The sequence below is a fragment of the Maniola hyperantus genome, chromosome 12, assembly GCF_902806685.2.
Source record: "Maniola hyperantus chromosome 12, iAphHyp1.2, whole genome shotgun sequence".
In the NCBI taxonomy this organism is placed as follows: domain Eukaryota; kingdom Metazoa; phylum Arthropoda; class Insecta; order Lepidoptera; family Nymphalidae; genus Maniola; species Maniola hyperantus.
In genome coordinates, this window is record NC_048547.1 from 8,343,115 (window position 1) to 8,357,243 (window position 14,129).

General features: G+C 35.9%; 2 protein-coding genes across 2 annotated transcripts; both read left to right on the forward strand.

The window, feature by feature from the left end:
* Positions 1 to 12: 12 nt before the first annotated feature.
* LOC117986858 (dnaJ homolog subfamily C member 8) lies at positions 13 to 6,607 on the forward strand. Its single transcript, XM_034973781.2, has 6 exons — positions 13 to 254; positions 390 to 581; positions 1,895 to 2,023; positions 2,204 to 2,311; positions 3,335 to 3,469; positions 4,344 to 6,607. Exons 1-6 carry the CDS (start codon positions 204 to 206, stop codon positions 4,461 to 4,463), a joined length of 735 nt encoding a protein of 244 aa, XP_034829672.1. The 5' UTR covers positions 13 to 203; the 3' UTR covers positions 4,464 to 6,607.
* Positions 6,608 to 10,361: 3,754 nt separating this feature from the next.
* On the forward strand, positions 10,362 to 13,929 carry LOC117987032 (uncharacterized). The gene is made up of 4 exons (XM_034973996.2): positions 10,362 to 10,470; positions 10,983 to 10,997; positions 12,878 to 12,989; positions 13,350 to 13,929. Exons 1-4 carry the CDS (start codon positions 10,395 to 10,397, stop codon positions 13,468 to 13,470), a joined length of 324 nt encoding a protein of 107 aa, XP_034829887.1. The 5' UTR covers positions 10,362 to 10,394; the 3' UTR covers positions 13,471 to 13,929.
* Positions 13,930 to 14,129: the final 200 nt, after the last annotated feature.

The window sequence follows — 14,129 nt, forward strand, 5'->3', positions numbered from 1 at the left end:
TTGTCATCAATAGGTAGGTAGGTACCTACCTACCTATATTTTATTTCAATAAAAACCACTATATTGAACTGTGATATTGAAGGCATTCTGTGAAAATCTAGATCTACAACGACTAAATTTACGCAATGAATAAAAAAGAAAACTGATACTGATTCAACTGTTCTGCAAGATCAATTAATGCTGCAATCGTAATCATAACGAAAATGTCGTCCACACCAAGTGGAAAAGAATCGTTTGAAGATTTCTATTCAGAGGTATGTACTGTAACCTATTTAATATGCCTTTAGTTATCAATTCAATAACTAGATTATTGGTTTAAATAAGCAAACAGTTGGCGTCGTTTTGGCGTTCACTTTGAAAACTTGTTGTTTTTTATAATTCGTTTTTAGGTTAAGGAAATTGAAAAACGAGACTCAGTCTTGACTCCCAAACAACAAATAGAGAGGTTACTTCGTCCTGGATCGACTTATTTCAATTTAAATCCATTCGAGGTACTACAAGTTGATCCTGAAGCATCTCTAGATGAAATTAAAAGGAAATACAGACGGCTATCTATACTTGTGCATCCGGACAAAAACATAGTAAGTTATATTAAAAGCATACCCTATAGGTACTTAACATTATTTGAAATGTCACTGTGTAACCATTAAGTTCTCAGTTTGTGCTATAAATTATCATATAACATGGAAAAATACTTGATTAATCATATTACCTATATATACATAAAAACAAAGATATTACAGTTGACAGTTGTGTGTGTGGTATGTATGCACAGCGACACATACTTCATAGATACTTATTGGTGCAGGGTTTACACACCTTTCGACACCTTTAGGCGTGCTTCTAAAAATGATGGCCCTTTACCATGGTAATATAAAATCTAATATTTATAATAAGAATATGACTATGTTTCCGCTTTAAAAACATCTTATGTAGTTATTGAAGAAAATCCAATCCTTCTTGCTGAGACGGTGTATCCGTCAACATTTGGTTTTTATCCACAGATGGTATCCTTGGTAACCTGTGGCAACCTGCACTACTCATTCATTAGGTAAGGGACGGCCTTGAGATAAAGGTGTGGTGTGGCAGAACTACTGCACCTCTTAATAATATAATTAGTTTAGATACATTATGGCTACATATATATAGGTTGCTAAGCCAGTTAATAATCTAAAAATACTTTCTCGAAAAATATGATTAAAAATAAAACATAATTTGCTTTTGGCCAGAAATTAATTTTCATTCATTACTTAAGGGACAGCCTTGAAATAAAAGTCTGGACATCTGGAGTTGCAAAACAGCTGCGTTTCTTATTACAGTAATTTATATGGCATTATATAGGTTGCTAATCCAATTAATAATCTGAAATTACTACTTACTTGATTTATGATATTGATTATAATTTAAACACAATTTGTTGATTGCCAGATACATGTAAAATGTATAAACAGCAATATACATATATAACAATTTTATTAGTAACTAATAACACAAAATAATATGAAAAAAAGGCATAATATTTTTTTAAATATATTCTTAGTGCTAATTCCACTCTATATAAACTCTAAACTAAATTGACTAGTGATAAAATAGTGCTATCTTTTTCACAAGGCCCCCTGTGGAAAGGGGATTCGAGGACTACTTGACATAGAGTAAAATCAAATTAGCTCCAATAACTAACTGTTCAAAAGCTGTAAGGATTTTCTATTATCTGTAGGACCATGATACTTTTCTCTGATAAAAAGAAGCTTTCTGTGTAAATCTCCAAAATGCTTTGTGATGAATTTCATCACGATCAGCTCAGCAGTGTAGCAATGAAAAGGAAACAACAAACAGAAAACTTTCACATCTATACTATTAGTATGGATTATGATGGTCTGCATTTACATTTCAGGATGACTCCGAGCGTGCCCAGCAGGCGTTTGAAATAATAAACAGGGCGTGGAAAACTTTGGAATGTGAAGACACAAGGAAAAAGTGCTTAGACATTTATCAAGAAGCCAAAGAACGGACAGAGCATATGGTATATATATATATATATATTGCAAGCGAATTTTAGAATTTTCTGTATTACTTAATGGCTATCCCTTTTGCCGGAACATTTAGCCAGATTTTCAGTATGATAATATGTTCAACAACACTGACTGCAAACAAACAAGTTCAGTTAAGTTAGCTTCAATGGATTGTGTTTTTCTATTTGCAGATTGAACAAAAACGTAAGAAGCAAAAGAAAGAGAACCGGATAGCTGAAGGCATACCGGAAGATGACCCTGACAAGTATAAGCATGCAGTTTATGTTATGACTATGAAGGTAAGACAATGTGGCTAATTCTGTTGTTTAAGTCCCGCAAATTGGTATTGCGCGTGGCCGCCATTTTAGTGACGTCAGCACTAGACTCAAGTTTCGAGCTGATGGTATATTTTTACTTAAATATACGTCAAATTACTTCAAAATGTCATTTCGATGTTAATGAGACATGGTTTCAGCGCAATAGTAATTTGAGGGACTTATACAATAAACTAGCTTATGCTCGCGACTTTGTCCGCGTAGATTACACATACTTCAAACCCCTACTTCACCCTGTTAGGGGTTGAGTTTTCAATAATCCTTTCTTAGCGGATGCCTACGTCATAATAGCTGTCTGCATGCCAAATTTCAGCCCGATCCGTCCAGTAGTTTGAGCTGTGCGTTGTTAGATCAGATATATAGATAAATAAATCTTTATTTTAATAAAAAGTTACAAGGTTGTAGGTACTTTAAGTAAATAAACAATGGTAATAACAGCAAAATGTCTAAGCCAAACTAAATTGAGAGGTTTAAATGTTAGTTCCATCCTTTTCTGCAGGAAGCATTATGAAAGGGATAGCAGTACTAAAAGACCTGTAATTTAGTTTAGAGACTAGTAAGAAATACCACAATACTTTTTACAAGTTGTAGCATGTAGTCGTAACACATGAAATATTTAAATTGGATATGTATGCCCACTAGGTGGACGGACGACATCAGACGAGTCGCAGGGAGCCACTGGATTCAGGCGGCGCAAGACTGTAGTGTGTGGAAGTCCCTACAAGAGACCTATGTCCAGCAGTGGACGTCTATCGGTTGATGATGATGATGATGATTATTATTATTATTAGGTATTTGTATATGCCTATCTCGATAGTGTACTCTTTGGGTGGCAATAGGCATATTGCCACCCAAAGAGTACACTAACTACTACACAACTACTACACTCTCAACATAACCATGAAGCCAAATAGGCTCCAATGCTCCAAGTCATCATCATTATCATCCTATAAATCATGTTATAAATATTTATGGTTTACATTTTAGCTGTTTGCCGACATGGAGCGCAAACGCCAACACCTCGAGACTCGAGACATGGAAGAGAGGAAACGGAAGCGTGAAGCGGAAATCGAACAAGAGGAGCAGGTGTCTCTAGAAAAAGAATGGGCGAAAAACTTTGAGGTACTTAAACTTTTATTTTAAACTAGCTTATTCAATTTTATTTTATAAACTAGCTTATGCTAGCGACTTCGTCTACGTGGACTACACAAATGTCGAATCCCTATTTGACACCCTTAGGGGTTAAATTTTTAAAAATCCTTAGCGGATGTGTACGTCATAATAGCTATCTGCATGCCAAATTTCAGCCCGATCCGTCCAGTAGTTTGAGATGTGCGTTGATAGACCAGTCAGTCAGTCACTTTTTATTTTATATACACTAGATGATGCTCGCGACTTCGTCACGTGAATTTAGAGTTTTAAGATCCCATGAGAACTCTTTGATGTTCTGAGATAAAAAGTAGTCTATATCCGTACGGCTCCAGGATCAAGCCATCTCTGTACCACTTGGTACAGAGATGGCTTGCATCCTGGAGACGGATATAGACTTTTGTCCCGGAAAATCAAAGACATCACTTATTATAAGTGATGATCAAAACTTTGTCCATGTGAATTCAGGTTTTTTTAAAATTCCATGGGAACTCTTTGATTTTCCGGGAAAGTAGCCTATGTCCTGTGCTGGGATGCAAGCAAGTAAACCATACCTCACAATTTAATAGTTGAGCCGTCCAAAGCTTTCAGACAGACTGATAGACCACTTTCTCACACTTTTTTTATATTATATAGGTATAGCGCATAGCTGAGTAGGCTCCTGCAGTAGTGGAGCGGTGCGAAAGGGTGACAGTTGCCACAAGTCGACGAATCATTAAGCTTTCCTGTCACATCATCACACCCCTCGCACCGTTCCACTACCGCAGGAACCTACACAGTTAAGCGTTATGCCTGTAGTATGGATAAAAATAATTGAAAAATAAATAGAAAATTCTGTAAATTTCAGGAGTCTCGACAAAATAGGGTCGACAGTTGGAAAACATTCCAGTCCGGTGGAAGCAAGGAGAAGAAAAAGAAGAAGATTCAAGGCTTCAAGCCCCCCAAACCCAAACCCGAGAGCAGATAACTAGGCCTTAATGTTACTTCAAACTATAATATGTTACAACTACCACATGACATGCCTAAAGCCCTGGTCAAAGCTCAAAGTCAGTGACTCCAAAGCGGCTCCTAGAAACAACAGACGTGCATCAAAGATATAAAGTACCATATAGGCAAAGCTCAATCTTATTTTAAAAAATTAGTCAAGTGTGAGTTGGAGTAATTGTGGTTTGGACACGAAGGTTTCCGTAAAGTAAGAAAAAACATTAATTTTTTTGTGATGTATCCACAAATTCACGATAAAATAAAGGCATTGCTAACTGCCTTTCATGATTCTAAGTCAACGGGAAGTATCCCAGTTTAAGTTCAATTAGGTTTTGAATCTCTTGACAGACAGACAATGAAGTGATCCTATGAGGGTTCCTTTATTTCTCTGGAGATACGGAACTCTAAAAAAACGTATAGAATTTTAAAAAAAAATTTTGGAGATCCCCAATTTTTTGGATGTAACATCCGTCAGGTCGATTTTATTCGTATAACCTATGTCACCCGGGCCATAATAACGAATCGATTGATATCTCATTCATCAAGATCAACTCAGTAGTTTAGGCGCTACGGTGGAACATACATAAATACAAACCTACATACATACACTAAAATTATATCTCTTTGCCGTAGTCGGGTAAAAAAGAAGCCACCGGAGTTTTTAATTTTTTTACTGCCATTACTCATTCCAGGTTAGCCCGCTTCCATTTCAGATTGAATTATCACTTACCACTTGGTGAGACTGCATTCAAGGGCTAGCTTGCATCTAAAAAAAAGGTTAGGAGTAGGACAACATTGATTGATAAAAATCGTTTGAGCCGTTCAGTAGTTACAAACGGATATAGGAACCCTCCTTTGGGCTTCACCGCAGTCGGGTAAAAAACGCACATATCTCCGAAAAGTTAAGATGTTCGTGACCCTTGGAATAGACGTCTTCAGTCTTAACCAGTAGGCTATAACCGTTTTGCGTATGAGTAAATGTACATTAGCCGCTAGAACGCCGCGTAGAAACTGATGAGGGGTATTGGTTTGCGCTAGATATCTGACCAGGGCTTAGAATTTACGAAACTTAGCGGTTGCCACATAGTTCATAATAAATCCGTTCCCATATTACGTAAAGTACCTATACCTAAAGTATAATAAGTCTTAACTAGTTTTCATGACACGAGGAATTTTATATAAGAAGGACAAAAAACTACACTAATGATAGGTGATAGTTCCCACATTTTCTCGTAAGGTCTCGATCGGGCCTTAAAATGGCTGTCTGCTGAAACGACTCTTAATGTTAAGAGCTTCTTAAATAGTTAGTAAAAATAATATACTGGCCGAAAAACAATCATAATAATATATAGGATATGTAATTGCTTCAAATATAACAGAAACTTGATTTCGACCAAGTGGAATAAGTGTATTCATTGATTGAAAAATTGGTACCAAACTTTATTTAAAACTATATGATGCTCGCGACTTCGTCCGCGTGGATTTTGGTTTCTTGAAAATCTCTTATAGCTTATGTCCTTCCCCGAAATGTAAGCTAACTCTTTACCAAATTTCATCAAAATCGGTTAAACTGTTGGGCCATGAAAAGTTGGCAAACAGACAGACACACTTTCGCATTTATAATATTAGAATGGATTAATTGATTGTTACGACTGATTTTCCTATCGCCAAATAAAGGGGTTTGAATATTTCAGTATGGAGCCTGGCCTACTCATATGTCCGCCATTTTTTTTCAAAATAGTGGCTACACACACCTACTGATGACTCCACCAGTAAAACTTTGGTAGCTTATGTCTCGGAAACATGACGCTTGGGAAGGCTTGAACGCTTTTTTGGGAAAAAAGTAAAATGGCGGAAGATTGAAAAATCTGCCCTTTATTTATTGGTGTTTGAACTATTGTATAGAGTTTTCTGTGATAGAAACTGTTTTTCTTTTCATTTATGTATCTGTATTTTCAAATATCAAATTTTGATAATCATTCAATATTCAATAATTCAAAGAAATCATTTAAAACTTGACGTTGTTTTACAATATACGAAGCGGATTACCTAGTAGTGGGTAGCCTTAATTCATAGAATCTATTAATTTATAAGGTCTCATTAAAAATAAAGATTAAGTAAATATTAGTTTGGGTTTTTATTGCTAGAGTTTACCATTTATAATGATGGTTAGGTTCACAAACGTTATTTTGTATTCATGTTTAAGTCCTTATATACTAACTAGCTGACACCCACGACTTTGTTCGTGTAGACTGGTATAGACTAAGGTTGAGATCTATGACGATGGATCTATGAGAGCGCACTTTGATGACGTTACTTAGATCTACAGTACGCGACCGAAAGTAATGTACAGTACGCGGCCAAATGTGATGAACATCGATCTTTGAATGCTCTACAAAGCCGAAATGTCATTCTACAGTACGCGGCCGAAAGTGATGAACATCGGCCTTTAGAATGACATTTCATCTTTGTAGAGCGTCGTTGTCTCTGTCACTCATACCCATATGACGCTTTGTCGGTCTCAACGACCGAGACTGCTCTACAAATTTGCTGTCTCCTTCTAAAGGTACGATGTACATTTCTTTCTTTATGTCGCTACTATACAAGAAGTACGCTCTCACATGACGCTCACTACTGTTAAAAAAACCTGCCAAGTGCGAGTCAGGCTCGCGCAACGAGGGTTCCGTACTACAGTCGTATTTTTTCGTCATTCTGCACGATAATTCAAAAACTATGATCCATAAAAATATCTCGACTCTAGTATCATAAGGTCGGATGTGGATTTTTGCTACTTTTCAGGAGAGCCAAAACAAAAATGCTAGGGAAATCGGGTCATAATTTCTAAACTACTAGAGATACAATTTCAGTTGTTTTTGTAATATTTAACACTTAACTGTATCTATCATTAACCATTACTAGAAATACTTTATCATTAATAAATAAAATATAAACTCACAATTTCTTCAAAATGGACGATATGCGACTTTATGCTGGTAATATTCGTAACTGTGCTAAAAAATTGTGTGCATAAGTTGTAAACCGACTTTATGGCTGCAATTTTTACTATTACAAATTTGAAATAAAAGTCGGATCTATTACTTAATATTTCATAATACGTCTTAACTGATTATACATATGTAATATTCGGACAAAAGATCACAGTAGTTATCTCACAAAAATCATTTAGGAGTTTTGTGAGATAGCAACAATGTACCTATCTGATTTTTCTGAAACTGATTAGTTAGATCTGAAACATAATAATTGCATTCGCCCGATAGTCTGACCATTGCATCCGTGTAAACCTTGTGACTTCTGAATGAATGAAAATAACATTTACAAATTCATAAATAAAGCCCATTAATTAAAAACAACGGCCAAAAATTGGAAAAAAATAATACAAAGTAATTAGAAACCCACAGTGGGCCAAACATTTTTTGTGGAATTGCATACATTGCGGTTACATCAATATAGAAATCTAAAACATGCCAACATAGCCTGATTTTCCTTATAATGATTAGGTACGTAAAGTAAGAATGGAGGTCAGCAGGTACCTACTGCAAAAGTTGGTTATATTTTACAGTGGATAATGGTTTCTCATTATGTCGTATATTGGACGAAAGCGGGGAAGAATTTTAAGTTTATATGTACCTATAACATACTAATGAAATACAAAAAAGTCTTCTTTAAAGTAGTTTTTATAAAATAATAACACCCAGCATTATTGCGTTAGTTGTAGCCAGGTAATATATTCCGAAATCTGAAAATCCCCGCCGTTTTTTTTTTTTTTTGATATAACAAACGGTCCTGATATATCACCTTTGTAAAGGGATGTGGTCTTTAAAAATATGTTGTAGTGCCAAATCAAACTTATCAAAAAGTTTTGTTTCCTTCGCATGTTCTTGTAAACTGTGACCAATCTCTTAGTTTAGTAATCTGCATTGTTTTCAGCTGTTCCCTTTTTTTCTATTTGTGCATGGATTACATCTTACTCCACGTAGGTACATGTTGCATTTTAGCATAAAGCTTGTGATTTATCACCTTTTTGTGTGGTAATCCTTATAATAGTCATAAGTAAGCCATAACGATTATCATGCTCCGATTATGACCGACACAATTATCAGACCACAAAGTCAATTCTTCAACAATTTCGAGAATACTTTGTTTCTTCTCTAGTAGATTAATGAAATAAGACAAGATACTGTTTTATTCCTTCTGCTGCAGCTGATGTTTTCAGACCACACTAAAGTAGCAACACTGCTGGTAGCATCATGAATCGTTTTTAAGGTGCAGAAACTACGCATGTATAAGGATTTACTGTTAGTCAAATCCGGCATTGCCACTTTTGTAATAAAAAAAATACTTTCTGCTTTCTTGAAAATTGCATTGCTTCTGTTTCGACTGTTCTTTTTAACAGATACTTTTTTAAACTGTTTCTTTCGTGTTTTAGTTAAGTTTTTTTATTTTTTACCAACATAAAAACAAAATAACATAATCTAAATCTTACTATAATTAGGTATGTTTCGTTAGAATCACTATCATCACATATTGTAGGTGCCTTATAATTTCTGCTCTCGATTAATATCAAATTCGGTCGATTATAAGACGGGTAAAGAAGAAAAAAATTGATTAGGTAGGTACTCTAATTTTTTAAGGCTATCTTAAAAACTAGGGCAATAAATTTTTGAACTGATGATTTGAACTATGATTCATAAAAAACACCATAAATGCACGGTTTTTGCTTAGTGGGGTATTATTATAATATATGTTTAGATTTCCATGGTGTGATTTTCGTGGTCCTAAAAGATTTTCTAGTCTACATTTTCAAAATGTCTTCAGCTTTATTCTGGCTCTTTACTTTTTTCCCGCAGTTTAGTCCAAATTTATGGTGAAATAGGATGGATCTCTTACCTATTAATCACATCAACTTTAATGTAGTCACAAACAAAAAGCTTTATTTCAACTTACTTCCATGAATTTTATTGCAAAATTATTTATATTACAAGGCAAAAAGTCTTAAATGATTCACAGTCCAAATATTAATACAAAAAATTCGAAGCATAACATCTGTTGTGATTTTACCTAACAAAATTATTACATATTTTAGAAGCAGAAGTGCGTAACTGCAGTACCAGCTAGTATTACAAATAAACTTATTTCGTAGCATAATGGTCGAACTCAAAATACACCTATCATTTTTCTCCATTGCTTTGGTGCATACATACGCAAGTCAAAAAATATAATTATGGTTCTCCAAATTTTTAGAATGTGTTCAGATACGACATTATGCATGTATTTATCTTTGCAACGAAAAGAGATAGAAATACTGGTGTCAGCTTGGCAGAAAGAGCCCGAAATGCTCATTACCTTTATGCAAAAAAGTGAGTTTGGTCGGAAGTACACATCCGACCTTATGATACTAGAGTCGAGATATGTTTTAGAATGTACAAGTAAAGCCCTTTCATATTATGATACCCCATTTGATATAGTTATATTACTTCTAAAATTGAAAATTCCAAATATTAGTTCATGACCACAATATAATTTTTTTCGTGTGATTCACGGTTTCAGATTTTTCTCTGAATGTCAGCTTAGATAAGACCTACCTACCTGCCAAATTTCATGATTCTAGGTCAACGGGAAGTACCCTGTAGGTTTCTTGACAGACCGACAGACAGAACAAAGTGATCCAATAAGGGTTCCGTTTTTCCTTTTGAGGTACGGAACCCTAAAAATGGCGAAAATCAAGTTCTTCAAAAGTAGGTCTAATTTCTATTAAATAGAAAAGAGGAAATTGGAACAATAAAACCTATACGTACACCTGGCACATTGTAGTCATGTCAGACAAGTTAGAAAAAATTATATTTAAAGATGGCATGGCTTGTTTTGGGATGTCAACTTACAAAAACAGGGCACAATGCGCTCAAAATTAACAGCAATTTATAAGGGGTTTGCAAGATTATCGGAAAACAGAAAATTAGCAACAAAATCAAGTAAGCCCAAGACAGTTTATTTGAAAAAGTATACTTAACGAATTTCATTCCTCAGTATAATCCTTAATCCATAGACTTTTTAAAATGGCAGGAATCCCAGCATTTTGGAACTCATACTACGCGTGCCAGATAACTTGAGGTCTAGCCCGGTGGCGTTACTATTATGTGCATAATAAAAAAACGAAATAAAAGTGAAAACAGCTGTAAAGTGTAGCGGATGGTTCGTTCAAGGGATTATCACAATTCGATGTTGTATGTGGCCGACTTCATGGCATGTTTGCTGCAAAGCATTCTGGCCAACAGTGTGAGAGTATAAGTAATTTGAAATTGGTACCTTGTAGCTGTGAAACTTGTGCTCGGCCCTCTGGTCCATGTTATCGCGTTCGCCTGCTATTATTATTTTTATCGGGTACCCTACTAAAGTCTCACACTCAAAAATTCTGTATTGATCCATAGATAAACACTTATAATTTTTTAAGAACCTTCCCAAACGTTTTTTTTTTTCATTTCAGATTCTTCAAGGGATGGTACGTTTTCATTTACGATTGATTTGTGACTTCGTGGATTCAGCAATATTAAGCATGCAACTTTTAAGTTTCTGACGATGGGTAAAACTGTATCTTCATTTCATACTTACTTCACCTCAATCTTACCTACCTATTTATTTTGTCAATTAGTGAGTACCAGGACACGTGGAGTGGGAGTAGGAGTACGTGACAGGTCGAGATGGCAATCGCGGTGAGGACGCCCCGTATACCCGCACAGCTCTGTGCTAACCCGGTGCAGGATAGCGCGGATGACGTGCGGGTGTGCGGGGCGTCCACCCGCCTCATACCTGGATGGTCATCTCGACCTGTCACGTACTATGATGACATAGGATAACTACTACTAGGTACATATTACATGAAGACTAGTTACCTAGACAGAGACTAGCTTTGCTCCTGTCGGAATTTAGAAAAATCCAGCTTTATTCCTTATCTAAATTATAAAGGGAACCTTTGCGTAAAATTAAAAGTCAGGATCTGTAGCTAGGACTTTTCTTTTTATTAAAAGACGCAGTCACTCTAGCTCCATATCACTCTGGCTTTATTTGGCTATAAGACCAAATTTCATGATTGTAGGTCAAGGGGACAGACAGACAGGCAACGAATGATCCTAAATAAAGGTTCCTTTTTTCCTTTTGAGGTACGCAACCCTTAAAATTATAAAAAATCCTCCATTATTTAGCTCTCTAGGTCCTAGGGTTGGGACTTGGCGCTGAAGAGTTAGTGAGTCAGGACTTAGACTTAGACTCAGACTTGAGCATTTAAGTTGGAATCGTACTGTACCTACCTACTATGTATTTTCTAATAGTACCTATCTACTTTGCAATGTCTTTGTAAGCTAGTATATAAGCGGTAAGTTGATTGTATAGACTATAGAGAAATAGCTTCAGAAACTTGGACAGTTGTTCCTGCCTACATTCTGAATCCACATAAGGTTATTTATTGTTTTATTCAATTGCCCTAATAATCAATTTGAGTCTATGTAGTGGTAATTACCGAACCCACCGGTGCACGGCGCTAGTATTGACTTGTCATAAGGGCCTTGTCATCCCGGTAGGTAGATACGATGCCGAGTAGAAACAAAGAAGGGGTATGGGTTTAATAAAACTGCATTTTTTATTTCTTTTTAATACAAATAGCGAGCAAACCAGCAGGCGGCTCACCTGATGTTAAGTGATTACCGCCGCCCATTTGCAGCACCAGAGGAACTGCTGATGCGTTGCCGCTTGCCGGCCTTTCAGGAATTTGTTGGTCCGCGCCTTGAATAACCACATGTTGTATCATGTGTGCCATAGGTACCATTTCCAAGTTAGCCCACTTCCATCGTAGACTGCATCATCACTTATCACCAGGTGAAATCGCAGTCGGGGGCTACCTTGTAATGAAATATAAAAAAAGACCGAAGTTTTTCTTGCTTATATATTACTAGCTTATGCCCACGACTTTGTCCGCGTGGACTACTCAAACCCCTGTTTTATTACCCCTTTAGGGATTGAATTTTCAAAAATCCTTTCTTAGCGGATGTCTACGTCTTATTAGCAATCAGCACGTCAAATTTCAGCTAAATCCGTCCAATAGTTTGACCTGTGCTTTGATAGATCAGTCAGTCAGTCAGCTTTTCCTTTTATATATAAATAAATAAATAAAACGTTTATTTTTCAATCATCTAGTTACACACATACATGGGTTTGATCTTGAACAATTAGTGCTTAATATTAAGAATGTTACAAGATCAAGAACTGGCTATCCTAGCTAGATTTTTAGATCTGTGTTAAGGATAGCCAATTGAGCTGTACGTTGATAGATCAGTCAGTCAGTCGGTCACCTTTTCGTTTTATATATTTAGATTTTGTTTTTATTAGGATTTTGCCAACCTCACATGAACGAGTTGCCCGTGCCCTGTGGACCATGGGATCCTTGGTACCGAAAAAAACAAAGCTTTTATATGAAACATTTCGCGATCGGCTTAGCGTGGTATGAAAAAAATACTTTTAATAAGATAATTGCTGGAAAATATTTCATGTCTGGGAAGGGAGTTTTTCACTATCATATCTCATCATTTTATATCAACCTACACTGTTGAACATAAACCTATCACCATAACCTAATGTACAATAGATACCTAATATATAAAATTATTATAATTGAGTGAAAACTTTACACACGTTGAGCGATTTTGGTATGGGTTTCATATTTTCGTCATCATCTGCGTAAAAATTAAAATTGGTTCCTTAACGCAACCTGCTAAGATTCAATTTTTAATGGAAATGTCAAGTATGTTTAAGTTGTTATTGCTGTCGGCAGTAGGTACCCACTGACTGCCATTTTTTTCAGGTGGTTGTTTTCATTTTTCATGGCAATTTACACGGACAGCATATACCTTAACTGGTCACCGCCCAGATTTCCAGCTCCTCCCAGCGACATTGTTGAGGAATGTGATGACTCGGACGCCTGATGTACATATTATCCAGACCTACCATCATTTTATAGTATTTTTGATACTGGAATATCTTGTACGTACCTACCTATTGATAATGCCGCTTTCGAAGGAGTTTCGAGTAGGTAGGTACTTACTTTTAAAATATAATCGCTTGGTTGTTAGAAACCAGCTTAACCAGCGTCGATACAATAATTATTACGATCGTTACTTTTGCGCTATTGTCAAAACAGATGAAGTACAATTTAATTTTACTGTAACTTCAGCCATTAAGAATGATTGTGACAGCCAAAAGTAAAGCAATCTGAAGGCAAAGTAAATATATTGGATTTTCAAACCGAGATTGTTAACTCCATTAAAGCTCTCTTTAGCTCAACCCTGACCAGAAAAACAAAACACCTGCAAGTGGCGCCTCCAGAGCAAGTTTTTTATATTTCTGGTCAGGGTTTACTTAAATTCAATACCTACCTACTTATTAAACGGTTTTACAATGGGGCTAATTCCTTTGTACACAATCTCTAAACTAAACTAAAATGGCACGTCTAAATCTGTTGCTATCGCTTTCATAATGTTGCTTGCGGAAAAGGATAGCACTAGATTTAGATCTGTTAATTTAGTTTAGTTTAGAGATTGTGTACAAGAGAATCGGCCCCAATGGCACCGATTCTAAGCACAAC